The sequence below is a fragment of the Oxyura jamaicensis genome, chromosome 4 (genome assembly GCF_011077185.1).
Source record: "Oxyura jamaicensis isolate SHBP4307 breed ruddy duck chromosome 4, BPBGC_Ojam_1.0, whole genome shotgun sequence".
In the NCBI taxonomy this organism is placed as follows: Eukaryota; Metazoa; Chordata; class Aves; order Anseriformes; family Anatidae; genus Oxyura; species Oxyura jamaicensis.
In genome coordinates, this window is record NC_048896.1 from 63992828 (window position 1) to 64020579 (window position 27752).

Below are 27752 nucleotides of genomic sequence, written 5' to 3' on the forward strand. Positions count from 1 at the left end.
GTCACTAACAATATTTTCCATAATGATCAGACAGGAAACTAAATTTCCTAGAGGAATGTGATTTTATTCTGTAGCCATCTATGTAACTGATGGGTTATTAATGCTATAGCCTTTATGGGTGGATATCTCTGCCCTACATGATACGAAAAGTTTTTGGAAAAACAACTAGGCAGCAGTTGTTTTAATAGCGTTCTGGTAGGTCTGAGTTTCCAAGTGATTATTGGTGTCTGTAAATTGGTACAAATTTGGGTAATCTTTTCAAATTGGTTCCATGCTTCCTGTGGGGAAAAGGGAATATAATTTGACCACATCTAAGTAGCTAAGTCCTTCAGCAGCAGCTTTGAAATATGGCAGCCTGTACCTAAATGATGTTTACACCAAATGAGTTCATTAAGCTCTGATTGAAGTACAAAAGATAATAGTTGTGCTCAAAAGTCTTAAGTAATTTAAATATCATGGTTGATGTTTTTACAATGCACACATGAGCCATAGGAAACTATTAGGTTTCCTAAGGGCAAATTACTGCGTGCTGTCTGGACTTCTTAAATTTCATTTGATCATCTGTTAATGTTGATCTGACCGGAAACAGACAGCTAACTAGGCTATCTGTTTTCTCCACCAAACTGGCTAATAATTCCTGTTGCCTTGCAGTCTGTATGACAGTCAAAGCTTAATTTTTGTCACAGGCACATGTTGATTTCCTTGATTCAGGGTAGAGGAGAAGAGTCAAAGAGTAGGAACTGCAATTATTGCTTACATCACCATCAGTCAAATTTTCACTTTTTTTCCAGGTCCTTCTTGATCTTGCCAGCCTGATTTTTGAAGAGCAACAGTCTTTGGAAGTAATTCTGAAGAAGATAGCTGCCACTATAATATCGTTCATGCAGGTGCAGAGGTGTACCATCTTCATAGTGGATGAAGATTGTACTGTGAGTACGTTTTCTTTGTTAAAAGGCAGAAGTGCTGGGAAGTCCCTGGGAGTGGTATTGGCTTCCCTCCATTCTGATTCAGTAGCATTTCAAACCTGCTTCCTCCCCTGCCCTTGATTTTATGGCATCCAGTCAGGGCAGGTGTTGATTTCAGAGGATTAGGTCTTTGTGTAGGCCAGGCTGCCACTTTATGCAGTCATTTTGCATTACCTATTGGAAGCTATGGCTCTAAGCTCTCTCCAGTGGCATAGATCTTGAATGTAGAACTCTTTTATAACTCGTTTTATTGGCTACTGATGTAAACCAAAAAAAGAAAACAGTGGGTGAAAAACAACATGGCTTTTACTGATGTGCAGAATCAGTTTTGACTGTACTATTTATTTCTTGAGTATATCTCATCAGGGAGTATCTAAGCAAGGCATCTGAAGAGAATCGTGGCCTCTTCCAAGATCCTGGCTCACTGAAGCAAAGCACAAACTCCTTTCTTATCTGCCCAATTTTATTTCCTTTGTATTGAAAATAGGCTGCAGAACAAGGAGCAGGATGTTATGTTGCAATAATGTTTCCCTGTATTTAAGAGTCATTCTTGCACAGGAATGTGGAAGACGAATTTACGTAATGTATGTATTCAGATATTCATGCAGTCCCTGCAAGTCAGCCAAACTCTAGCACCTAGTTTCCAGTCTGTAGTTTGAATGCTTAGTACAGAGAGAATCTAATTTCTCTCTGTTTAGGCTTCTCAAGTATAAAAAAACTTATGTGAAAAGAAATACAGAGATCTGTCAACGTGTTTAAAAGGCTTTGATGTCTTCACCTCCCCAAGCAAAGCAATTATTATACACTCCTGGTCTGGAATTGGATGAATGTTAAAACATGAAAGTTCTGTGCTAACAGGTAAATCTGGCACAGTTTATAAATACTGGCATTTCTTCTCAGAATGATCAGTAGAGATTCAAGACACTTCAGTGACATTTAAAGAAGATAATTATGTCATAGGATTCTGTACCATTGCTGCTAGATGTGAAATGAAGTTAAACAATATTATACTTGTCTTTATTACAGAATAGGTGTTGATAATTGCCACAAGCATAAGCTTTTCAAATGAATACTACTACTCAAACTTATTATAACCACACTGATATATTAAAATATCCTCTTGGTGTTCCAGGATTCATTTTCTAGTGTATTTCACATGGAATCTGAAGAATTAGAGGATTCAGCTGAAAATCTGAAGAGGTAAAACAATGAATTTAAGTTTTTGTTTGTTTGTTTGTTTGTTTTTAATCACAGGAGAGTGTTGAAGAAATTATGCTTTTAATATTGTTTTTCATAATAAAGACATGGTACCACACCTTTCCACTGGGTACCATGTATTTCAGCTATGGAGCGGGTTTTGCCCTGAAACGTACATAGACAAATTGCCTTAAAAAGATCACTCTGAGCAGAATAGGAGAACAACACCTGTTCTGTTCAGTTTGTCAGGTTGAAGTACATTGTTGCATCTCAAGGTTAAGCTTTGGAAATGTGCAAAACACAAGTAAAAATCTAATTTCATGGGCTGCTCTAGAACTGGTCTGTAAGAAATCTATGTAGGTGACTGTAGAGTTGACATATCCATGTCAGTAGATACCAAACAGTGTATAACCATATGATTTTAATAAAAAAAAATAATAAAGTACTTTATAAAAAAAGATAAGCATTATTCTAATTTTATAAGAATAGGTGGATCAAAGAACATGACTAACAAAGCAAGAATAGTGACTGACAGTTAGATTTTTAGGTCTTCTTCAAGAAACCACTAAGAATTTCAAATGGGAAGGATGGAAAGAAGTAGAAATAATTGTATTAAAATACTCAGATTACATAGTTTCCAAATTTACTCTGAACCTTTGTATTTAAGTTTTGAAAATTACTTTCTTCATTACCTTTCTGTCATCACAAGAAATTGTTTCAAGTAGTGTCAAAAGAGTGAGACAGACTTGTATCTAAAACACACTATGACAAATGTAGTGTCAGGACAGAAAAATGGAAATTTCTATACCTCTTCGATCTTTTTTTTTCAATGAACATTTCTTAATTACATATATTTGAAAATGAACTTGAAAATGTGTGGCTTAAGCAAATAAATGTGTGGCTTAAGCAAATAAAAACTGTTGACATATAGTAGGATTTTAGACAACATACAGTCAGAAAGTTCAGAGGTACAAAATGGTACTAAGATCACAGAATAACTTTTTACTTCCTCTTCTATACTGTGGGAATGGCAGAGACAGATTTTACCTTCCTATTCATTATCCTACTCTTGGTTACTAGTTAAGGGTTAAGGCACTCAAAATGTAATTTACTGCTTGCATGGGCCATCAGCGAATTATTTCTCATAACTGATAGGGAATGTTGGAACCTTAGCTGCATATCTGAATTTTGTTCATGGGACAGCATAGTTATACACCAAGGACTTTACTACGAGTCAGCAATTGGAGTTAGAACTTCTGCATTGTTTTAAGGTCACAATTTCAGGCAGACAAAAAAACAATGACATGGATTAGATGGAAAGTATTATGTTACAGTATATAATTTCAGGCTTATTATGTAATCACAATTAAACCTGAATTAAACCCAGATCAGACTGTTTTTCAGAATTATAGGGTATTGCCTTGTATAGCCAAGTTGGTGAAATAATGAGAGAATAATTCTTTTCCTCAAGCATGGTGAACATCCTTTGGATATACACACACATCAGAAGAATAGCTAAAGTCAAGTCAAATGTCAGAGGAAAATTCAGGAGCTTGTTGGGAATAGGTGCATTACTAGGACATATGCCCTTCTCCAATGCCAGCAAAGGGGCCAATAGAATTAAAATTCCTTAATACATTGTGGCTTTACAAAGGAAATGATTGAAGGTATTTTCTGCCCCAGTTTGGGAAAAAAACACCTCTATTTCAGGAACAGAATCCCCATGCAAATGATTGTTCTTTTACCTTTAGAACAAATCTGAAATAAACTTAGGAGTAGGAAATTCACAAATGTTACCAGCTGTACCCAGTCTAAAGAATATGTGAATTTAATCTATTATTGATTTTTCAAGTGCGTGAGATTTGTGAATAGTTTGTTTTTGGAGTTGTTTATTTCAATTAAACTTGGCTGCTCATTCTTTATCCTTCATCTGCATCAACTGAAATGATTTGTTTATTTCTTAAATTTGATATTTGGTGTTAACATTTTAGAATGTTAAAGAAGTGGTGTAGTGTATAAATTAATCCAATCTGACATTTTGTGAAGGCAGCTGGATTAGGGTACAAAATTTGAACTCATTTCCATAATATAGCTGCTGGTTATATCTTTCTTGGCCTTATCCATGAAAGATATTTACAGTTACCTGCTTTGCATAATGAAGTAGCCTGTTGTCATACTAAGCAGATAAAAATAATATTTTATCCCTAGGGACTATGATACAAACAAAATCAATTATATGTATGCTCAGTATGTCAAGAATACTATGGAGCCTCTCAACATCCCAGATGTCTGCAAAGATAGAAGATTTCCCTGGACAGTAAGTAAAATAAGCTTACATTTGAAATTCAGAAATGACTTTTTTCTACCTTTCAAATCTTACTTGCTTTCCCCTCAGTATTTTTTTTTAATTTGATGGCCACAGTTAGAATTCCACAAATACAAAGGAACGTACAATGTTTGCTTTATAAAATTCTTTATCAGTGAAGAAATGGTACAATACTCAGACAGTGAGCAGAGTATTCCTGTAGCCATTATTTAAAAAGGTTAGCATTCATTTGTCAATAGAAACTGTGATGTGGAGAGCTTGCAGTGTATTCTCTGGAAAGCATTTAAGTGAAGAATAGCTGGAGGTTTTCACAGCAATTCTCTGTAGTTTACTGTGATTGTTGAGAAGCTCTCAAAAGTTCCTTCCATTTCATTCCCTCCTTTCCCTTCTCGTTCTGGCAAAGATTAATGATACGTATGCAAGTTCTTTGCTGCTTTTGAGAAGGAACAATTTCACTTTTCTGTGAAGTTTTTGCTTCACACTTCATCAGGTGTGAGCTTGTGATACGGTGCACTACTGAACACAGATACTGGAGAGCTAGGAGGGAAGGTCACTTTGCAAAACTCAGATTACAATCAGATTGCGTTCAAAGTCATCAACGTAATACAAAAATGTAATTCTGTGTTTTCCTCTCAGTGCAGAAACTTGAAAAAAACTCTTCTTAATATAGTTAGGCCTGTTAGCCAGATGGGTTCAGGGAGAGAGTAAGAGGAGGGATAAGATTTGTCATGATCAGCAGGGTTTTATCAAACTCTGTTTTGCGTCACACAACCAAAGTTCAGAAAGTAGTGTTGACTGTCATTGTTCCGGGAAGAGGAAAGGAGGAGCAGCATCATGGTGGGGAGCTGTGTTTCTTCCCTTTTCCGCTGTGCAAGGTTTTACTGATGTTTTGAGGGGGATTCTGTGGAGGACATAACAACACAGGAACTGAGTGCTCACCACCTCACGGTATAGGGCCCTAAGCTATTTTAACTGCAGGAATGGAAGTTAAAACAGAATCAGGTGGATATCCTGCATTAGATCAATACAGAAATAAGTGACTATTTTGAAGACATTTTAAAATACATAAAAGGAATACCTTTGGAGTCATTCTAAATGACTCTGAAACAAGCCTTTCACTTGGTCAGTAGGGTTAAACTTCTTACAGGTTTTTCCCTGGAATCTAGATGATTTACACCTTATGCATGTGAAAAAAAACTGATACAAGAAAACAACTGTTCTGCTAGAAGGAATTTTGGATAATGTTTTTCAACACAGTCACAGTGCCTGCATCTCTACCTCTATATAGGAGCAGTCTCAAGGCTGGGTGGAGGCAAAATCTTTTGAAAGCTGACAAACCCTGGTATGAGGGAAATCCCAGGCGTACCTAGTAACCTAAAAACCCAAGCTTGCCTCTTTCTTTGGAGAACGTTCAACAGCATGCTTACTTGCTTTATGAAAAGAACTTTGTGCTTTCTAAATGCATTGGCAGCCTCAGCTACCAATGTAGTGACGTGAGGCAGAAAAACAGCATGGGTTTCTTCACAGGAGAGCTCTGATATTGCCTGCCTCAGGTACACACTATCTATAAGACAGCTATGCCTATGTGTTTTTTTCCTGAACCAACAAAGTTACAGGAGTAGAGACAAAGTTCAAATATCTACAACACTCCTTAAAACCATTTATGCCTATGCTTGTTTAGTCTCCTTCTTTTTCATTAATACTGGGACAAGTATATTTTTATACACTGTACACTGTGGTCTTGTCCAATCCAGACAAGCTTGAGATTCAGTGCATCTGAAATTTACCATGAAACAGCAGGTAGCCGTACTTAAGGTAGCCGTAAACCAATTTTCATGCAAACTTGACTTATTGGTTCTCAACTGCCCCTGCTGGAGAGGTCTAGTAGGGAGAGATGCTGATTCCTAGCCTTTTTTACAGCTCATTTCGCAGGTACATCTTTTCAGCCTGCAGTTCAGAAACCAGCAAATCCTATTCTTGAGTTGTTCCATCTATCCTGTTGATAATGGGCTACTAAATATTAAGTTCCTGGAGTCATGTAAAGTATCTGTCATGATATCATCCTTTCATCTTTTCTTCAAAGAATCATACTTCCTATTGCCATTTATAAGCATTATAGTGTTTGTGCATTAGCCTGCAGAGAAAATCTTCAATCCCTTGCACAGGACAAAATGACAAAGCAACAGCAGTAAAAGCAAGCAAGCAGAGGAAAAAAAAAAAAAAAAAAAAAAAAAAAAAAAAAAAAAACACAGCCGACCAAACAATCCACCCCCAGAGCACTTTTGATCTGAAATATTAGTGCATACATATTTTTTGTGTCACATGCAATTAGAGATTGGCCTTCATTTACTTCTCAGCAACTGCCATATTATTCCAGGACCAAGAGCGACAGAACAAATCTAGGTCATTTGCTCACCAGATATTCAATATAGGTGTATTGTCATTTTGTTCCACCCTTTCACCCGCTCACTTCCTAGATGAAGTCAGTGTCCTTATCTTGGGGCATGATAGCAAAAAATACATCCAACTTAGCAATGATAAAAGATCTTAGGAAGACTTTAGTATGTTGACCTAGTCAGAAAACTGGTCCTAGTCAGAAAACTGATCATAACTTAGTCTCCACCTCCAGATCTTTCATTACATCGCTGGGTTAATCAAGGTATCTCAAATGAAGCAAAAGGGTTTACAAAAATTTAAGGGTCACAAAATGCACAATTAGCTTAATGCCAGGTAGCTACTTCTGTTTTATGGCATCTGTTCTTTATGTGGCCATACTGTAAGTGAAAGGGATATGCTGGAAATGGAAGAAGTCAGTTACTCTCACAGCTCTTCACCTGATGAGAATAGAAAGGTGTCCTAAAGCCCAGCTGATCTCTTTTCAGCTGCACCAAGTCAAACACTTTGTCTTGGTGCAAAATTGTCATTTTTATGGAAGCAAAATGAAAGACCCTATTACAAAATTAACGCATTTTTAGCACAATTACACAAGTCACTGGAAACACTGGTGATTATCATCTTTACCTGTTTTATTATTATTCACTAAATCTTGTATCAGATGTAATGTTTATTATACCATCCAGCCAAAGATGTGCAAACTCTTTGAAGGCATGGCTGCTTTTTGAAGGAGAATGTGAACCAAGAATAGCTGTAGGCCCCAGCTCTACATCATTTTCATTTCAGGCACCTAAGCATTAGTCGTAAAAATTGTAACTGTATTTTTTTGTTGTTTATTTAACAGAATGACAATGCAGAAAATGTAAATCAACACATAAAGAGTTTGCTGTGCACACCAATAAAAAATGGGAAAAAGAATAAGGTGATAGGTAGGTATCTTTACAAAAACTATTTTTGTACTTGTCATAGCAATTTGTCATAGCAATATTTCTGTGCTCCATAGTAAACTCTCAGCAACATGGAATCTTGGGAAGATTCCATGGGGATCTTCCACAGGGGAAGAGACCCTTAATTATCATGTTTTCAACTAACAAGTCCATTGCAACCTTGCCTGTAAATTGCTTGCCTTACAACTTACCAGCTACCTACAACTCTCCTGTGATATTTTACCATTTTCATAGCTTCATGCATTTGATAGTTTTCTGTAAGTAAAATTATTTTCACTGTTTCCTTTTCAGAGTCATATACCACTCTCACTGTAACAAGGCAGTGAAAGGAAGAGAAGATGTAAATCAGTAAATAACCTCTGGGCTTTTAGGAAACAGAAGTAGTACTCTGAAAGTATAGCATGTGGGAAGGCAAGTGGGCTGCACATACAGTGACAGTTTTTGCAAATAAGATTTGGCTACAGAAAGATTTGTACATGAGAAGGCTAAGTGCTATGCAGTATTGTTGCTATGAATTGCCCTTTAGAGTTTACCGCTTCTACCAGCAGATTGCATAGGAAGCCTACAGTCCTATTACAAGACACTAAATTTAAAAGCCCAAATCTACCTAGTGTAAATACCGCTGCAGCATCTCCTTTGCCTTTTCTTGAACTTTTCTTCTTTTTTAAAGAATGCCCATAGTACCACTGGTTTCCTGTGGTAAATTTTTCGTAAGTAATCTGATGTCACTTAGGCCCACATAGGCCCAGATCCTTACGGAAACTTAGAAGCCTATTTATCTTTAGGTCCCTGGAAATATTTAAGTGGCCAGGATCTGGATCCTCCAAGATGAAATAAATGCCTAAATTTTCTTGAGGATCTGGTCCTAACAATGCTTCAGGGAATAAGCTTAATGAGTTATAAGTCTTTCCATGAGTTTCAGATTCACCTTAGGCACCCTGTCCCATGAAGAGTAGAATGCGTGTCAGCTTGCTATGCTGGCATCAGTAAGTTCCACAACCAAACAGAACATAAAATATATTAATTTCCAGATAGAAGTGTGAATCCAACTTCCTCAGCTTTACAGAATTTGTCAAGAAAATGTTCCAAGATTGTCTTTTTAATGGTCTTCAAGTAATTGTGCTTGAGAATTATGGCAAAACTACATAATTGATGTATACAGTAAATGCAAGACTTTTTTCCATGAAGACAGCTCTTTTTAAAAAATTCCTGAAGCAAAAAGAGAAGCGTTGTCTTTACTGAATAGCATTCTTTGAAATTTTTTCTTATATCAGCCTCCTCAATGATTTATTACTTTGTTTTCTGTATTCTACCAGACTCTAGAAGACCAAGATGAAAATTGAACTGTTGAGCTTTAATTAGATTTGCTTCATTATGCTGTTAACTACTGATAAAAGTTACATCAGATCTCATGTGGAGTTTTTCTATTGTTGTGTTTTTGGTTTTGTCTTTTTTTCTGTGGAATTTCAAACTGAAAGTTTCAGTCAGACAGAATTTTTAGGTGGGTCTTTCAAATCTGAGCAATTCTCAACTGGAAATGTTCTTCAAAGTCCTTTCAAGTTTCACAGCCCACCTAATGTTCAAATCTTTAACAGGGCAACATGAAAAAGACGGGCAGTGAGGGTAGGACAAACCATCCACAGCAAAACCAAGCAAATCTTACTCAGAGATAAAAAGATTTTTATTTTTTTTTTACTCTCCTGACTTGTACATTTTTCAGATTTGTGTTGAAAGCTTTATAGAATCTTTCTGTGGTTTTGTAAGCGTGGCCCAATAAAAGAAATTTGAGCACCTTTACTTCTAAGATATGGACCACTGAATGCTTCTGGGACCTCTGAATGCTTTTGAAAAATATTGTAGTTAGGAGTCTTAAATAGCACACAGGATATTTGCTGCAGTTTTCCCATTTTTTAAAAGGCGTTTATGTGTATCTAAATGCTGTGTGTTTTAAGAATTCATTTGCACTTGTGGCTTATTCACTGTTGAATCTGACTCTTGTGTTTGTTACATCACAGTTGCTATGGAAATAATTATAAAGTCATAAACAGTACTAAACAGAGACTTGAAAGTGAGTTCCATGAGATTTTCCCTGGGTTTTATAAGTCCGCTTATTTTTCCCAGGGAAAGTTATCTTGTTCTTAGTGAATCCTTATTCTCCAAATTTATATATTTTTAATATAATTTAAGTATCTACTAATCCATTAAAGCAGCATCTTCTTTGCAATATTCAGATACCACAACCCCTGTCCCAGTGTTTTATAACTGCAGTTGTAATCTTACTGATCTCTCTGGAGGAGACCTGGATACTAAAGTTCTTCAAACAGAACATAATTTGGGAATAGGATGGTGTTCATACAGTGTCACCATTAAAATTTCTACATGCTAGGCCATTGTTCTTCTAAAAACATAGTTTACACATGTGCAACATTCTTTTCCTCCTTATTTCTACTTAGTGTAAAAGGGAAGATATAAACAAGCTCCCTCATAGACTTTTTTTTTTAAATTAAAAACCATAATGATTTTTTTAGTCTGTAAATGTAGAGTACTACAATGCCAGAATTACTTTCATATAAAAAATCATTAGTGCTAATAAAACCTTAGAGTAACTGATTGTGTTCACTGTTGATTCTACTGTTAAATTGTATTTGTTACAAATTCTCCCCTATCAATAAACAGAAAGCAAATCTGTCCTCCCTGACCTTATGGTGGCAAAGTATAAGGCATTCAGATTCTGTTCGTATAGCCTATGTAAATGAGCAGTAGTTTTGCTAGAGCAAGAAAATCTGAAAGCTGGTGTTCTGGAAACATCATTTAATAGTTATCTTCTCCTTTGCTGGCTAAATACATATTTAATAAATTACTGTTTCTGCTGCAAAATGTTCTTCATAAAATACATAGAGTATACAAACAGGTAAGCAATTACAATTTATATCAAATGAAGAATACTGCATTTTCTCTTTTTTTTTTTTTTTTTTTTTTTTTTTTGAATTCTTAATTTGCAACTATGACTTTCCTGGTCAGATGCAAATAACTGTCCCAGTGAAAATATCAGCTTTTATCTTTAAAACTGCTAGTCCTTACACTTATGAGGGTGAGAAAACATTTGAACTTGCTTAAGACAATAATCACTCTCACAGCAGTTTAGGATGAAAACATGTTTTTATGATGCAGCTGCTTTAATTCGTATTCTGATTTCTTAGCAAAAACTGTCATTTGCTAGGTGAAGCTAAGTTGAGGTATATATGTGAATTTCCTTCTGCTTAAAACAATATCAAAGATTTAATCTGCAGGCTTGGTAGAAGTTACCTGTCAAACCTCTCAACGGCAAGTGCAAAGAAAAGTCTGGCACTAAACAGCAGAAATGATTAACGAAAAATAAACGGATGCAATCATCAGCAATTTTGAAGTTAACAATCCGATTTCAATAGGATGCTTTTGGATGACTGAAGTAATCTTTAGAGCAGGCTGTAATCCAGTCACATCCTCATAGAGTCAGCAAATATATTTGAACTTCGAGCCTCAACTTGGCTATTTTCTGTTTAGTTCATTTATTTTAAAAAAATTCCAGTACTGACTCAAATAAGGAAGTGAAAACTCAGTGTACCAATGTTCTGACTTTCATAAATGTTCTTTTGGCATGCTTGCAAAAATTTAATTAGTCTCCAAAGGACAAATCGTCTTTAGGGATTAAATCAACCTAGAATGCTATTAATAATAAAAGTCAGGATGAAAACTACCCTAGAATTTCACCCAAATTTTGGCTTATAAATCCTAATAAATGCTTTTGGGTCTACCAAGTAACATATGATGCTTTGTATTTATTCTGTAACACAGTGAACTCACTCTATTGAACTTTGGGGTGAAAAATTCTATAGTACTACGATGTGTCACTTTAATGTATATTGGTGGTTTGTACTGTAGGCTAAACAGTCATAGACCTAATTTTTCCCTTGACATATCATGCCATAGGTGGTATTTTGGCAATTCTCTGTATTACTTATTTAAATTTCTCTATCCTGACTTAGGGGTTTGCCAGCTTGTGAATAAGATGGAAGAAAACTCAGGCAAAATCAAAGCTTTCAACAGAAATGACGAAGAGTTCCTGGAAGCTTTTGTCATCTTTTGTGGCTTGGGGATCCAGAATACACAGATGTATGAAGCTGTAGAAAGAGCAATGGCCAAACAGATGGTGACATTAGAGGTGAGCTAAACATCTAGGTGGTCTTAAATTGACGCAAAACAGTTCCTAACTTTCACTAGACCTTGACTGTTCTACACAGAAGTGCAGCTACTCCCATGAATACTCAATAGAAATTGTTCTCCCCTATGAGAATAGCATTTGGCCTGCTGAGTTGCACAGGAATTTTTCTGCTGGTTTCCGTATCTGACAGCAGACTATTTCATTTGGTTTTGTATTTTAACTTTGCTCATGAGATTTAGTGGTGAACTGAACATATCTTTTCCTCTACATGAAGCTACGCATTGGCAGCATAGCTGGTTTGTTCAGTTGCGTAGGAAGAGGAAATGGTTTGGGGGATTAGGGGCTTCCTTTTCTTGTCTGAGGTTTTCTGTGATGATTTTGGCTCAGTCCTTTAGACAAGCTGGTTTGGGGAGTAACAGCAGCATTATTGTAGGTTTTCAGCAATTTCTTTGGAGTCAAAGACTCCATCAAACCATATCAAGATGAACGTCATCTGTCTCAGCCTTTGAATTGGTTACTGTTAAGTTTAATAGCTAAAGAAGGCTTTAGTCTGAGAAGCTGAATTACTCAGAGGTGAAAAAAATGTAGACTTTGGATCTCCTAATATTCTTTATGTAAATAGAGTGTTTGCTTTTTTCCTAAAATGTGGGTTATGTACCCGGTAGCCTCTAAAAGAAATGTTACTTCCCTCAGATAAACCCATATTAAGTCATGTTAAATAGAAAGATGGTAAAATTATTGTCAAAATAACTTAAGTCCTTTAAAAAGAAGCTGCCAGTTTACCGGGCAAATTAGCAATTCTCTCTCCTACTATACAATTCTTTCTCCTACTATAGCACTTTATAGGTAATATATGAAGTCCATACCTATAAATTCCATAGTGGGAAAAATATTATAGTTTGATATATAAATTGGCTTCTTTAAAAAAAAAAAAAAAAGTTATTCTTTAGATGCTAAAAAAAAATCCATAGCACTTCCATGTCCTGTGTTCTCACAGTTAAAAAACATGAGATTATTTTGTTAATTTAAAACAAACATATTTTCTTTCAGACTTTTCTGCCAAGTTTCATTTAAGGCAAAACTTTCTTTTATGTCTGAATAAACTCCTGAAAGGATTATTATGGCAACAATGTCAGGCTCGTAATTATAGCTGTTTCATGAATTATTTGTCTTTGAAAATGGAGCATGAAAATTTTCCAAAGAGAAAATCAGAGTTCTTTGCTCATTTATAGAAACTATTTACATTTTCTTGGCCTAATTATCTCAGGAAGATTCTGTGCTGTGGGAGATCTGTAAAAGCTGCAGGTATCTCCCTGGGTGCTTTTGGAGTTCCTTAAAACCAGAGGAGGCCCTGCATGGACACCAGATTTCGTCACCAAGTGCAACGTGATGCAGCTGCAGACTGAAAAATTCTGCTTTAGTTAAAACCCTCCTTATTTTATCACGTTGTTCTTTTGTTTGTTCTAAGGTCTCCTTTTCTCTTTAGGTTCTCTCATACCATGCTTCTGCTGCAGAGGAGGAAACGAGGGAGCTGCAGGTAACAGCGGTAATTGATTTTTTTACTATTATTTTAGAAATATTTCATTGACGTAACAAAGAAGGGCAGTCCTTTACACAGACGTGATCCCTACACATGTGGAAGCACATTTTCCAGAAATAAAAATTATAGTGAAGCTAACATTACAATGTACAGAGAGCTGCAATTACCTGAAAGCCATAAATATAAATAGACACTGACATACTGACTGATATTCTCGTGAGCTTAAATGACAGTAGCAGTTGGTGTAATAATACTACCAACTCACAATGATCGGATATTTCAGAAGCAAATTCTTTTGAATTTTTTTTGGCAGCTAAGTCTGAATTTTGCATGTTTTATATCTTTGATATAGCTTTGTGGCCTAAGAACAGAATCAAAAGCATGTGGCTGCTCTAATTTAAAGCCATAGCTTTCAAATACTTTTTAATTTGTGGACTCCTGAAAAGGTTAGATTGAAGGAGCAAAACCATACAGAGTTTCAACCTACTGACAATAGCTTTAGTTTTCTTCTTAATTACCCCATGATTACAGACCCTTGCCCTAAAAATCCACATGGTACAATCAGACAGTTAATATTCCTGCACTGCCTTTTTTAGTTGAATCAGTTAAGACTTCATTCCTAAAGCACGGAAAAGAGACAAATCCTGCTCTTTAAATATCTGCTGTCAGCATGTACCCCTTCAGATACAGAATCATTGATCATTGCTACCTTTTTTTTTTGACTCTGTACTCACAAAATAGAATACAATGAAATGTTGGAACTATCAACGTCTATTTTTCTTTTTCTTTTTTTTTCTTGAAACTATTTGATGTTTCCATGCACTGAGAAAGTTGCCAGTACTTGAATAGAGATGGGGCCAAGTGAGTTTATAGATCAAGTCATTCATGTTAAAGACATCATTTGCCTATGCCTAATCTTAAGTTTTGAATAAGTAATGACAAAGGCAGCACCTGCTACCCAAGTTGAAAAGCTAACCTTCTCACCTTAGATTCTCCTCTTAGTAATGGGAGAGAGACAGGTGATTCTAAAAATCAGTTCATAGCAAGAGTCCATTTTAAGTAAGGATTCAGGGAAATATGCAAGTGTGGCGGTTCCTTTTTATGCAGATAATTCTTTCCTTGAAATCTAACTTAAAATGTCAGCCAAGGACAGGTGTAGAGACTTTTTCTGGGGGGTAGACAAAGGCTTTACAAGAACTTCTGTGAAAATGTGCTAGTATTTCCCTCTAATTAAGAATAACCTGTACAGTATTACTCTGTGACTATCTTCCCATTAACATTTCACAATAAGATTTCAGTTTTGAAATCATCATGTGGCACACCTATCTAATATACCCACCTTGCCTGAAGTGATAGACAGATGTTGCTCAGAGTTTGTTCCAGGCATCAGATTGTACAACACTGATTTCATGTGTGCAGATATGATCCAGATGACATAGCAAGTCAGTAACCATAAACGAGGCCCTTACTGGTGGCTAAAGCTAACACACTGCATATTAGAACTTCTGGTCTACTACTGAGGGTCAGCTGATGAATGCTGATTTACTTGGCTCCAGAATTCTTATATCAAGCCATACAAAATAGATTAAGGGAGATTTAGATTCTGGATATAACTTTGTGTGATTTGCTTTAAAGTAATCTGGAACATAATTTTTCACTTTCACTGTTGCATTCGCATAGCGCTGGAATATCCTATTGCATCAGTCACCGCTTTTGGGCGTGGATACTGTCTGCAACCTGTGCTTCATAATACAAAGCAAATGAAACAAAGTAAATTTTTTCTTTGCTACCGCCCAATTACCATAATGACATCACATTTTCGTTAGCCTTCCTTTGGCTTCTAATGTATTTATAGAAACCATTTTTGTTGCCCTTCCCATCTATCACTAGATCTAACTCAAGCTCAGTTTTGATTTTCTGAGCTCCATCCCAGTACGCTTTGGTAATGTCTCTGCATCGATCCCAAATAGCCCATCCCTGCTCCCTCTCTGTGTACTGCATGTCTCCATTTGAAATAACTCAGGAGTTCCCTGTTCATCCAGAAGGGCCTTTTACCATGCTTGCAAACCTCTTGCATGTCAGAGTGGACTGTTCTGCAGATTTGCCTTGAAGGTAGTGCCTTGGCATGCAATATGAAGTTATAAGCTTTATCTGTAGGTTTTTCAATAATATAAGACATGTTTTCAAAGCTATTTTTATACTTAACCAGGTAATGAAATGGAGTCACTAAATTATTCGCTATTCATTGCTACTAATACAATCCCTATAGTAAGCAATAATAAAGTCACAATCATGCAAAAAGGGGAAATAATTGGCACTTATTTTTTTCTTGACTATATCATGCTGTTTATAATTTTCCTGAGGTGGAGAAACTGAGTAAGAGGTTTGGTCAGTGCTTACAGAAGGAGAGAATAGCTTAGTAACTGGAAATTTAAATAGCTGCTCAACTTCCATGCTGCAAAATGGGCAGGCAGATAGCTCTACTGGTTTTGGTAAGTAGAAGGGGAAATATCTAATCCCGTTAAATAACCCTTGAATAGCTATAGAGTGCAGGTTTTTTAAGTGTCAGCTAAAATTAAACTGATTATTGCTAGGAAAGACAGGAGATCAAGGAAGGGAAAGATAAACTACAAATGAAATTAGAATGTAGGCATGAGAAGGTGTTCTGTTGAGCTACTGCTGTGCTCTTTTTGAAATGTTTTCTGATTTTCCTCATGAAATATCAGTTGTATTTTTTAAAATTGTCATTAGATATCCTAAATGTCTGCAGTACTTTCCACTGAGTGTACAGGCTTGGTGGTTCTTTCCCATGTATGTGGGTGAAATACTACATGAGTCTAAACCAAAGGATGCAAAATTACTGGTACAAATATATATATATTTAAATGTTGGATTTTGTTCCTGTATAAATACTATTTTTCATAATCTTTCATGACTTTCCAATTGTGATGCACAGAAAAGATAATAGCAAACATAGGTGAAACAGAGACTGGTACACTTAGCTATGGAGAGAGCTGATTTGCCTCCTACACATAACAATACTTTAGATTATAACACGTACTTTCTTTTCAGTGTGCCAGCCTTCTAGCATACAGTTCCCCATGCTGGAGAAATGTTTTGCCCTAGAATTACAAAGCAGAAAGATAAACACTTATTTCTTTAGCCATCCCAGTTTTACCTGATTTTCTTTTAAACCATATTGAAGTAAAACAACTGGAAAGTAGTACTGAAAACTCCACCTTTTTATTTAATGAAAAAAAAATATACTAATTTTATCTGATTCTAATCTATAACATAAGGTATCATGTACGAGTTAACAAATTTAACATCTGTATTTTGAGGAGCAATCAATACATATACTCTGAATTTTATAACTAGAAAATGTAGAGCTGTGATACACAGAGGTATGTTGGAAGATTATTGATAATAGAAGTTACAGATTTTTAAAAGTACAGTGTTTGGTTTTTTTTTGCATGTCTACTTTAGAATTTCAAAGCAAAGATGTATGATTATACTCTCAATACATTAAAAACATCATTCAAGGGTTTTAAAGATTATCTGACCAGAGGTAAACCCTAATTTTTCAGGTTTTTAGTCCTGAGAAAGCTCTGCCTGTGGACAGATTCTAGTTACTGCAGTGCCGAATGTGGATTCTGCTAGGAATTCTTTGTTCTAACAAGTCTATGGTGACATCTTGCCTCACCATTTTTCGAAAAACACCAACAGTTAAATTTTACTTTTGTTCTTTTGAAAAAACAAACTACATTGCCTTATTTTCTCAATCTCCCAATTTCATACATACTCTTAGTTATAATTTCTCCTAGGTGACTTAGGTAACAGACTGTTTGACCATGTAATCCTTTACTTATTCTCTTGATCTATGGAAAAAGTGTTAAATCTGAGAAGCAAATAAGGCAATGTTAAAGAAGAAAGGCTAAGGAAAGATAAATGAGAAGTACTTATGAGGTTTCAGCATGACATGAAGGTAAAATTTAGTATCTCACTACTGTTGAAAAAGCAGATAGTTATGTTATGATTTTTACTATGCTAAGTTTTATTCTCTTATTTTTCTTTAGGCTGCTGTAGTACCATCTGCACAATCTCTCAACCTAACTGACTTCAACTTCAGTGATTTTGAGCTATCGGATTTTGAAACAACACTGTGTACAATTCGAATGTTCACAGACCTCAATCTGGTGCAGAATTTCCAAATGAAACATGAGGTATAAAAGCTGTCAGATGCTGTTTCACATAACGAGACAAATTAATTATTGGAAAATCAGGAGAATAGTGAAACAAGCCTACAGTGCATAAATAAGTGAAAACCTGTATTAAGGATTAGTTTCAGGACATTTCAGGACTAATATTATCAGAAACGGTGTAAAAATCAGTAATGTGCCATAGTAAGAAAAAAGGGCACATTTTGTTCTTCACTGACAGAGTAGTGTTTAATGCCCATGGAGTAATTTTATTGTAGCTCATATTTGAAGAGATACACAGAGATACAAATTAATTTAAAAAAAAATCTGGAGAGAGAACTAACACTTTAGGATATGGATTATTAAGCTGATTTTCTCCAGAAAACACAATATTGAGGAGGGAGATGTTAGCAACTTTTCAGTAAGTGAAAGACTATTAAAAAGGGGACACTAATGTAGGTTTTCTGTGTCCATATAAGGCTGTAAGAGAAGTAAATAGTTTAGCCTTTCCCCCACAAAAGATTAGATTAGATGTTAGAGGGAACTTTATATTTATGGAGATAGTAAAGACTGAAATTCATTACTTAAGTGGACTGTGAAAATTCCACTGGAGGCTTTTACCAATAGACCTAGTTGTAGATATGCATCTGTCCTTGGTCATCTAGACAGATATTCTTATTTTGCCCTGGAGTTAGACTAGGTGATCTCTTGGGCCTCTTCCAGTCAATACACATGACTTCTATTAATAAAAACATTCATTTATAAAGGCTTTAATTTTTGGTCTTCATACTTCTTTGATAAAACCTCCAAAGCTTAGTATCAAAAGGCAAGATTCATTTGGAGGACTTCATAGACAGATTAGTAAGGGAGAACAGGTATTTAATTTCTAGATCACCAGTTTATAGGACAATTTAGATGTGTAGAGTTTCAGGACAGAAAGCAGTACTACATTTCCTAGTCTGATCTCTTGAATGTCACAGTACTTAGTTTTACCTCTGTGGTAAGGCCAAGAGCTTATACCTCTTTAAGGGGTACGACCCAACAGAGGAGAGAGGGTGTAACTTCTAGTTCAGAGTGGAGCAATTCTACTGGGTTTGAACCAACAAAATAGCACCATGACAATAGGTACAATGACTTGTAGGTACGTATATCAGTAGAAGCAAGAGAGCATTAACAGCTTTGAAGCTACACCTCTGTCTTCCCATACTAGAGCTAAAGAAAACTGGCAGTAGCAAAATACTCCTTATTTAACAGCAGAAAGGCACAGAATACTGCTGCTTTTGTCTGTCCATAATTGTTCATCTGGATGAGTGACAGTGGATTTTCATTTCTGCCACCTTTCACTAGGAACACTAAAAATCATCTTGAACAATCTAAGGCCAAGGTCCACAGCTAGCATTTAACATACAGCAGTATGCTGTACACATTTAAACCAAGGGATCTGCTTTAGTACACGTCCAGTTACTATCTGACCTTCATGCCTTTCACTTTCTTAAAAGTAAAGTATAACCCAATAGATTTGTGTAAAAGATCCAGGACATACTTGCTTCCTTCATAAGAAAATAGAACCCGGCAATATAGTAATTGCTGTCTTTCTATCATAACTTGCTTTCCAAAACCACTTGTCTCTTGACAAGCTGATATGAGTGAAAAGCCACATGTTCATTGTCAAAACAGCTCTTAAGAGAGTTCTGCAACTCAAAAATAAATTGTCTCTATGACATATGTTGTTACAAGCAAGCATTTTTTTCTCCCACTTAGCTCAATATAACTAAGTTTCTGAATTAACGACAGTTACTAACTAACATAACAGATACTAACATTTGGTCAGTAGTAATAAAAAACAAAACCACAAGTGTTATATACTTAAGGAGAGGCTAAACTTGTGGTTGAAAGCACATTTTTATCTATGCTCATAATAACATACTTGTATGTCATTCTTATATTTGAATTTAATTGAGGTAAAAGGAATTTTTTCTGTATGAGAGTTTGCAAAACTATCTTGAGAAAGGTTTGTTTTCCTAAAAAGAATAATTTTTAAAAATATATTTACAGTTAACTATGTGATACTGTTTATTAAAGGTTCTCTGCAGATGGATTTTAAGCGTGAAGAAAAATTATCGGAAAAATGTTGCTTATCACAATTGGAGACATGCTTTTAATACAGCGCAGTGCATGTTTGCAGCTTTAAAGTCTGGTAAAATTCAGGTATGTTTTGCTGTTTGTAGTTTAAGAACCTTCTGGCTAACTTCTATAATGATGCAGAGTTCAAATTGTCATGTTGTTAAGATATTCATCCTTCTACAGGATCACTAATGAAATCAGAGTTTTCTACTGAAAACTTCTGGCTTTAAGTGCTTGGTTTATTCAGTTGTTGCAATGTTGTTATGTATCCAGTTTCAGCTAAATGCTCTGGAAACGTTCAGGTGAATGCTCCCAATAGGAATATCTCAAATAAAGCATGTATAGCATTATATCTTTTTAAAAAGTCAATGCTTGTGCTGCAAGCAAGTCTACAGGCTGTAGTAGAAAGGGACTAAAAAGACCATAAGAAAAGGAAATAGGTTTCCATGATGATTCCTTATAATCAACGCGTTTTTGTTTGTTTGTTTTTAAGTTCATACACAGAGCTGAATACAGCTGTAGACAAACAATAGCACATTTTTAGAGATAAAAATTTAAATGCTCATTTTGGTGCTTTCGAACAATGTTTCAGCTTTCCACCTAAAAGATTAATAATTTCAAAAACAGTCTAATCATTCTGCATTACAAATGCTGAAGAGCCAGATGATCCCAAAAATAAGAAAAACTTGCATTCAAGACTTTTCCAAAATACGTTTTCAGCTTTACTTTTTATTTTTCTTGAAGAAAACAAAATGTTCCTGTTCATTTTGAATCAACATGTTTCTCATTTGGATTATGGACAATTGTTACTAGTTGGTTTATTAAGAGACAAAGGCAAAGACATTCATATTCCTTCTAGTTGGAAAAAAAATGGGACACGGTAGATTTGCTCTGTGTGCAGTATGGCAATCTCAGATGCTTCTGATAGCTTGCTTGCTATTTTTGGAATCCTGTCAGTCGCCACTGCAATTTCCATAAATTGTTTTATTCCTAACTGCATTGGATTCACTCCACTCTCATTTTCATGTCCTAGATTTTGGACTCAGAAATTGCATTGAACATTAGTCTCTCAATTTCCTTTCATCTGAGAGGAAAAAAAAAGCAATAGGACACACATCTTCCTAAGAGAAACATAAAATCAGTCATTTCCAAACTGATCTGACTAGACTAAGGACAGGCTGCATTATCAAGAAAGCAGATGCAATCCACAGAAGTTACAACTGCTTGAAGGAAAACAACTGCTTGAAGAAAAATCTGGATTTGGTTGTACACAGGGCACAGCCCCCCATTGGCTGTGCTGTCACTAGCTGTTCTTCAGGTTCCTGTCCTGACTGTTGTGCCTGCTATTCTCATCCCACTAAAAAAAAAAAAAAATGCTGCATGAATATTGTAGTTTTGTCCAGCCTCTGTTTCTCACATTTAAGCAAATTTTCTATTAATTTCTATTGAACAATATTCAAAGTATGAAATAGTCATGAAAGAGAAGCTCTCCACTAATCTTTGCTGAAGCTCCAGAATAAGCTCTTAGTAATTAATCTGATATTGCTGAATTTTGTTTTCCGTAACTTCTGTTAATTTATTTGCCCAGTCATCAATGTAGAGCATGCCATTTTTCCTTTTTGATTATTCCAAGGACATTTGGGACATTTGTATTTTTTCTACTGATTTAGGGAATGTAGCCTAACTTCCTTGAGGTTATATAGGAGCTGAACTGAAAGTAATGGAGCCAGAACTAACTAAATAAAAAAAAAAGATGCTTTTTGCTGCCAGGTGACATTACACAAGTCACTTCCTCTTCTACGTCAGATTCCTCATCAGTAATATTGGTCTTGAGGATGTTACTTCTTCCTGAAAACTCATTGAGGCCTATGGAGAATGATTATTACTGTGCACCATTTCAGAGATAACCCCTTACTGTCGGCACACGATTTTACGTCTGTGGCCTCTCTTGGCCTGAGCTGTATCACCTATGTGGGTGAAGACAAGATGGCAGATATAAAACACATTGTGCAAAATAAATCCCTGTCACAAAGCTAACTCACTTCTTGTATTTCTCTTTACATATAGAGCAAACTGACTGACTTAGAAACACTGGCTTTACTGATAGCAGCTCTAAGCCATGATTTAGATCACAGGGGAGTGAACAACTCTTACATACAAAGGTAAGTAGCCTGAAAGAAGTTAAATAAAAACAATCGAATACATAAAATCACAGAACTAAACTAAGTACAGTCTAATTGATTTGACAACGTGAGACTGTGCAAAGGAAGAAGGTCTTTACATAGGAGTAAGTGCAAGAACAGCCTGAAACATTCAAAGCCAAAGACACGTAACCTCACTGAGCTAGCTAACTGCAATCGCAGATGACCTGAACTCTTCAGAGACTGTGCAGGGGCAGCATCTTCCTGCTGCTGTTCCAGATATCCCATCCCCCAGTTCCCACACAGAGATAGCAAAAGGTCCCAGCTTCTAAGTGACAGCATGACAAAAACGTGCAGCTTTTCAGATTGCTTGCTGCCCAGCCAGCTGTTCCCTGTCTAGCCTGGGCCAGCCCAGAGCTGAGCTGTGACACAGAGGGTCACTGCACCAGTTGGAACTCAGATCATTTCACCCGTGATTTAGCCATGGTTTTCCAGAATTCAAAGCTGATTTGGATAGGACACATATTTAAAACCACATTACAAATTTATGATCGGTTTGCATTATTTTGGGTTATCTGTACTCTAGCTTTGATCAAGTCTGAAATTACAGAAAAGCCTTTACAAAGCAAAAAGGCAAGATGTATTTTAATGCCTTGAAACAAAAAATCTTTACTAAACAAAATATTTCAAATTGAAGTTAGAAAAATAAAATCATCTGAACTCTTCTGAAATTTTCTCCATATTTTAATTTTTAACAAAAAAAAAATATTAAGTTACAGATTGGCACGAAATGTGTTTTTCAGTGAATTTAGTATTCACTTCAAATAACACTACATGATTCTTTGATTGAATAAATAGCTTGACTTAAAACATGATATAATGTTATTCCTGTGATACGGCAATGTGTCCTGATCTGACCAGAGATGGGGAAAAGATACCCAGAAACATATACTTGTATCTTTTTCTGGCAGAGTTGGAGAGTGGTTTTGAAGGTACTTTTGGAAGAAGTGGTCAGCTGTTCTTGCTGTGTGTAAAGTAAGATATTAGTGGAGGAAAAGTTTTTTTCAGGCAGAGAAAACTGAAATGCAGAAAATAAGTAAGCTGAAGGAGAGCTGCTGCCTTTCAGATACATGAAAGGCAAAAATAACACTAAGACCAATGTGTAAAGCAAAAAAAAAAAAAAGCCACAAAATTGAAAGAGTAACCTTTTTGTAGTTCCCTAATAGGGGAATCCAGCAGTAACTTGTAGCCTTTCAGTGATTAGAACTGGTTAGCTATTTTTTGCTTTATTTATTTAAAAATAAATTTCCTGGAAGACATCTGGAGATGCGTCATCTCCTCTCAAAAATGTCCTGGGAAAGTGTCATAGACAGCAAAATCTAACATTCATACATGCTGTAAAGCAGAAACGATCACAGCTGAATTCTTTTTCAACAAAACAGTTCCGTGAAATTTGTTTTTAAATTCCACATTTAAATTAAATGAAAAGCATTTTTTTTCTAGAAAAGGATCCCTTTTGTTTCTTCTTGGAAGAAGAGCAAGTGGGGACTTGGCATGTGATTATTTTTTTTTTTTTTTAAGCAACAGAGTTTCAAAAATTAAAATGGTCCTGGTAGCAGAAATTACAGGAAATGAACTGTTTAAAGGTCTTTTGTAGATAATGCAGAGGTTTTGTTCTCTTTTTTTCAAACCCACATGTAAAGTAGGCAAGCACAGAGTATGAAAACTGCATAACCAAACCACTGTGTTCTGAAAGCAGTGGTGTCCTTTGCCCTGGCTTGGTGGTTTAACAGAAATGCTGTGTAGTACAGAACTAGGAACTTGAGTTTATTTCCAGCACTTGTGTCTTCCCAGACAATCAGGGTCTGTAAGTACTGAGCAAGCTCTACTTTGGTGCACTATTTGGGAAGATAACGTAAGATTTTTCTCACATATTTCTCTGTTTGATCAAGATGAACTTCAGGGACATAGCATGCATCCATTTAACTCAATGGGAATTTCACTCAGCGTGCATTGGCAGAGTCCTACAATTTGTTTTCTAGCAGAAACACTCAAGCATACTTGCTGTATATTTTCCTCTTGCAGTGGTCTCAGAGGGGGTGCTGGGCAGTCAGCCCATAATCCCCAGGGACTTGCATCCTTTAATCTCCCTTTGTGCGTTTTTGTTTGTCTTTCCATCTTTCTCTCCACATTTCTGTGCTTCTGAAATCCTTGGAGGCTCCTCTCATGGCTTTTGAGTTTCTGTGTGCATGTACTTTACATAGGGACTCAATCCTGTAACCGCTTAATCATGTGAATGATCCTTAACCATACCAAAAGTCTTATGGAACTGTACACTAAAACAGAATTTCTCACATGATTAAACGTTTGTGGGTCAGATTATAATTAGAGTAATATTTTCAATATCAGCAGCAAAACAGACTTCCAAGAGAATCTTGTTTTAGTTAGAGATGAGATAACCAATGTGGGAACAGGGCTTGAAAATGAAGATAAGAGTAGCAAAAGCTAAGAAAGTTATGCAATGAGGACAAGGGGAAAATTAGAAATCCTCAGAGGAGGAATTTTGTATATTTTGTCTAAAGCTACTCAAACAGTAATTTTTTTTTTCTAGACTAGACTTTAAATTCTGTATCCATGCATTTGGTTTTATGCTGTTTTTTCACTGCCTGTAGTACAACTGACATCTTGCTTCCCCTTTGGATTTTGCCCTGGGCAAAGGGAAGGTAATGATACTGCAGTGGTTTGGTCGTGAGGAGAATGGTGACAAATGAAGTATCAGTACACTTACTAGCTCAATAGGAAATTATCTGCCCAACGTTTGGGGGCCTGCACCAGAGTCCATTGAGGTCAGCAGGAACTTACCCGTTGACATCTGTGGGCTTTACATTAGGTCTGCTTTATTACTTGCAAGCTCAGTATAGCTGATGAAATATGCCAGGCAGGTGTACAAAATGTAACAGAAACTGAAACTCACTTATATTCTGTTTGTGAAGAAAGCTTTCTTGTTGCTTTTCCTTTTTGTGGAAGAACTCTGACCCCTTTACAAGACCTCATTTTACATTCTCACTCCTTGCATGCAGCATGTCTCTACAGGTAACACAAGGCAGAAAACTAGAGTTGTCAGTGCTCTAAGTTGTCTTTTTATCTGTACTCCTCCTGCATCTTTCCAAATATATTCATTTTGTTAGCCAGTCATACAGAAGGGGGGAAAGGAACTGGTTAAAAACAAGCATTGGTGAGTGGGGATGAATGGGTAATAATAAGAGGACATTAAAAAGGAAATTATTTCTGGATGAGCATTATGTTTAATTTGATTTCTCCATCTGATTGGTGTTTTTCCTCTTCAGAAGTGAACATCCACTGGCTCAACTCTATTGCCACTCTATCATGGAGCATCACCATTTTGATCAATGCCTGATGATCCTGAATAGTCCAGTGAGTGCCTCATTTTTGTGTATGCTGAAAGGAAACCGTTCCCAATTTTTATTTTTAGCTTTTGGATAAATTCCCGCTCTTATACATTCCTAAAGTGGTCTGTATTCCTTTTTGGGTAAAGAAAACAAATGCAGCAGTTTTGAGATCACGGTTCCATTTCTGAGGGCCACCAAACCTTTCCAAGTGTTGCCTGATAAGGGAATTCTTGCTAATATCCTTGAATACCTGCCTCCTTCGACCAAAGGAAACAAAAAGCTTTGTTTCCATTTTCATGACCTCTTATGAACCACCAAACAAACCCAAGTTCTTGCTTTCATTTCAAAAAACATTCCGGCCTACACATACACAGAGCAGTCCTGATGAGACCAAACCAAACACTGCTTGATGTTTACATTCCAAAGTGAAGCCAAACCTAAGCTAAGTAAATATGCAAATAAAGCTAGATTCTTCTTCTATTATTAACTAATTCTAAGACCAGTTATTCATCATGCATGATCATTTCAAAGCGGTGTATCTCCAATGTTCATTTCATATCACAGGTGTGATACTTCTGGCATCCTTTGTGTTGCAATAATTCTCTCCTGTTCAGACAGGAAAATATGGAAAAATGTGGAGGCAAGTTGCTGTGTCACCAGCTATGTAGTGCTTTGGTTTGACAATGGGCTGCTGATCTTGCCTATGTACTAGCTTGTTATTTATGTTGCTTTCATGAAAGGAGAGTATTTTAATTTACGTGAGGTGTATAGGCAGGTAGTGAAATCTGCTACTGTTCCTGTGCTTAAGGGATGGGGAGAAAAAAGAAAAGAGAAATGCTCTGATACAGCTGATGGTAAATTCAATTTTTGTGAATGAAAGGAACTTAAAGGCTTTGCTGTTGCTCTGCCTGCAGTTTCATTTTGTAAAAGTCAGTTACGACACTGTGCTGCACAGCTTTCCTTCCGCCATTACTCAAGAAGACTGGAATTTTTATTTTTAAACTGGGGAATCCTCAAAAGGAAGCAGATAAAAGAATGACAGCAGATACCAATAAGCAACTCGGAATGATTCAGTATCTAAGATAGATTTTAGCAATCTGGTGTGTTGTTGCCTATTTTACCACTAACACTGATTTTTTTTGTTTTGTTTTGTTTCCTTTTTGTAAAGGGAAATCAGATTCTCAGCAGCCTTTCCATTGAGGAATACAAGGCCACACTGAAAATGATAAAACAAGCCATTCTTGCCACAGACCTAGCACTATACATAAAGTAAGTCACAGGCAAGTTTGGCTGGGTAGTCACTGCTTGATATTTGTGTTGTGTCAGCACACTATAAAATCTTAACTTCTTTTAAAGGAGGAGAGGAGAATTTTTTGAACTTCTAAGGAAGAAGCAGTTTAATTGGGAAGATCCTATGCAGAAGGAACTATTTTTGTAAGTAAATGCAGAATGATTAAAAAGCCAATTAACATTAGGTGCCCAATTTCCCATGCCATGTTGTTGTGAACTACATTAAAACCAGCAGATCTGTGTGCTCTGGGTGTGTACAAACTGGTACAGGTGACACAAGTCGCTCCTTGGGTGTGAATTACCAAGCCTGCAGCCTATAATAATAAATTTAATTAAGTAGCATGTGGAGTTACAGAAGCATTTCTTTTCTATAGGATTCCTATCTAAGTACGGTGTTCTTTTTCTGTGGATACTTTATACTTAATAACTGAATTGTTGAAGCCCAATGAACCCATTGAAACCCATTGAAGCTAAAGATTCAGGACTGGCAATTTTTTTTAAACTGATTCCTTACTGGAAGTGGAAATATATATATATATATGTGTGTGTGTATGTATGTATGTATATATATATTAATAATAGAAAGACACTTTGTAATGCACAGCTAGAGAAAAGCAGGTTTACCTAGGCTGTCTCAGAAAGGAAGACTGTCCTATTTCAAATTCGGTGCCTTTAAAAACCTGTCTCATTTAGTCACATTCATGTATTTTTCTGTTTCAGTCCTTGACCCTCATACTGTCGATAAAGATAGTAGTCACTGTTAATGATAGGAATAAATCATAGAATCACAGAATTATTCCAGGTTGGAAGGGACCCTCAGGGATCATTGAGTCCAACCCCTGGTTCCACACAGGGCCACCTAAAAATCAAACCCTGTGTCTGAGAGCATTGGCCAAAAGCTTCTTGAACTCCACCAGGCTCAGTGCTGTGCCCACTGCCCAGAGAGCTGTCCCCAGAGAGCAAAGCTCAGCACCTGCCCCTCTGCTCCCCTCGTGAGGGAGCTGCAGGCTGCCATGAG

General features: G+C 36.2%; 1 protein-coding gene across 5 annotated transcripts in view; it reads left to right on the top strand.

The window, feature by feature from the left end:
* PDE5A (phosphodiesterase 5A) overlaps window positions 1-27752 on the top strand; it is a 131374-nt gene that overhangs the window by 95061 nt on the left and 8561 nt on the right. For 4 of the 5 annotated variants that reach the window (XM_035325766.1, XM_035325763.1, XM_035325765.1 and 1 more), the window contains exons 6-17: window positions 792-929; window positions 2098-2165; window positions 4371-4479; window positions 7727-7811; window positions 11855-12030; window positions 13517-13576; window positions 17647-17793; window positions 19852-19977; window positions 21961-22055; window positions 25382-25469; window positions 26613-26713; window positions 26801-26878. In XM_035325766.1, the coding sequence (XP_035181657.1) occupies window positions 792-929; window positions 2098-2165; window positions 4371-4479; window positions 7727-7811; window positions 11855-12030; window positions 13517-13576; window positions 17647-17793; window positions 19852-19977; window positions 21961-22055; window positions 25382-25469; window positions 26613-26713; window positions 26801-26878 (1271 nt within the window). The remainder of the gene's footprint in view (window positions 1-791; window positions 930-2097; window positions 2166-4370; window positions 4480-7726; window positions 7812-11854; window positions 12031-13516; window positions 13577-17646; window positions 17794-19851; window positions 19978-21960; window positions 22056-25381; window positions 25470-26612; window positions 26714-26800; window positions 26879-27752) is intronic. The other variant, XM_035325764.1, reaches the window with a different exon arrangement.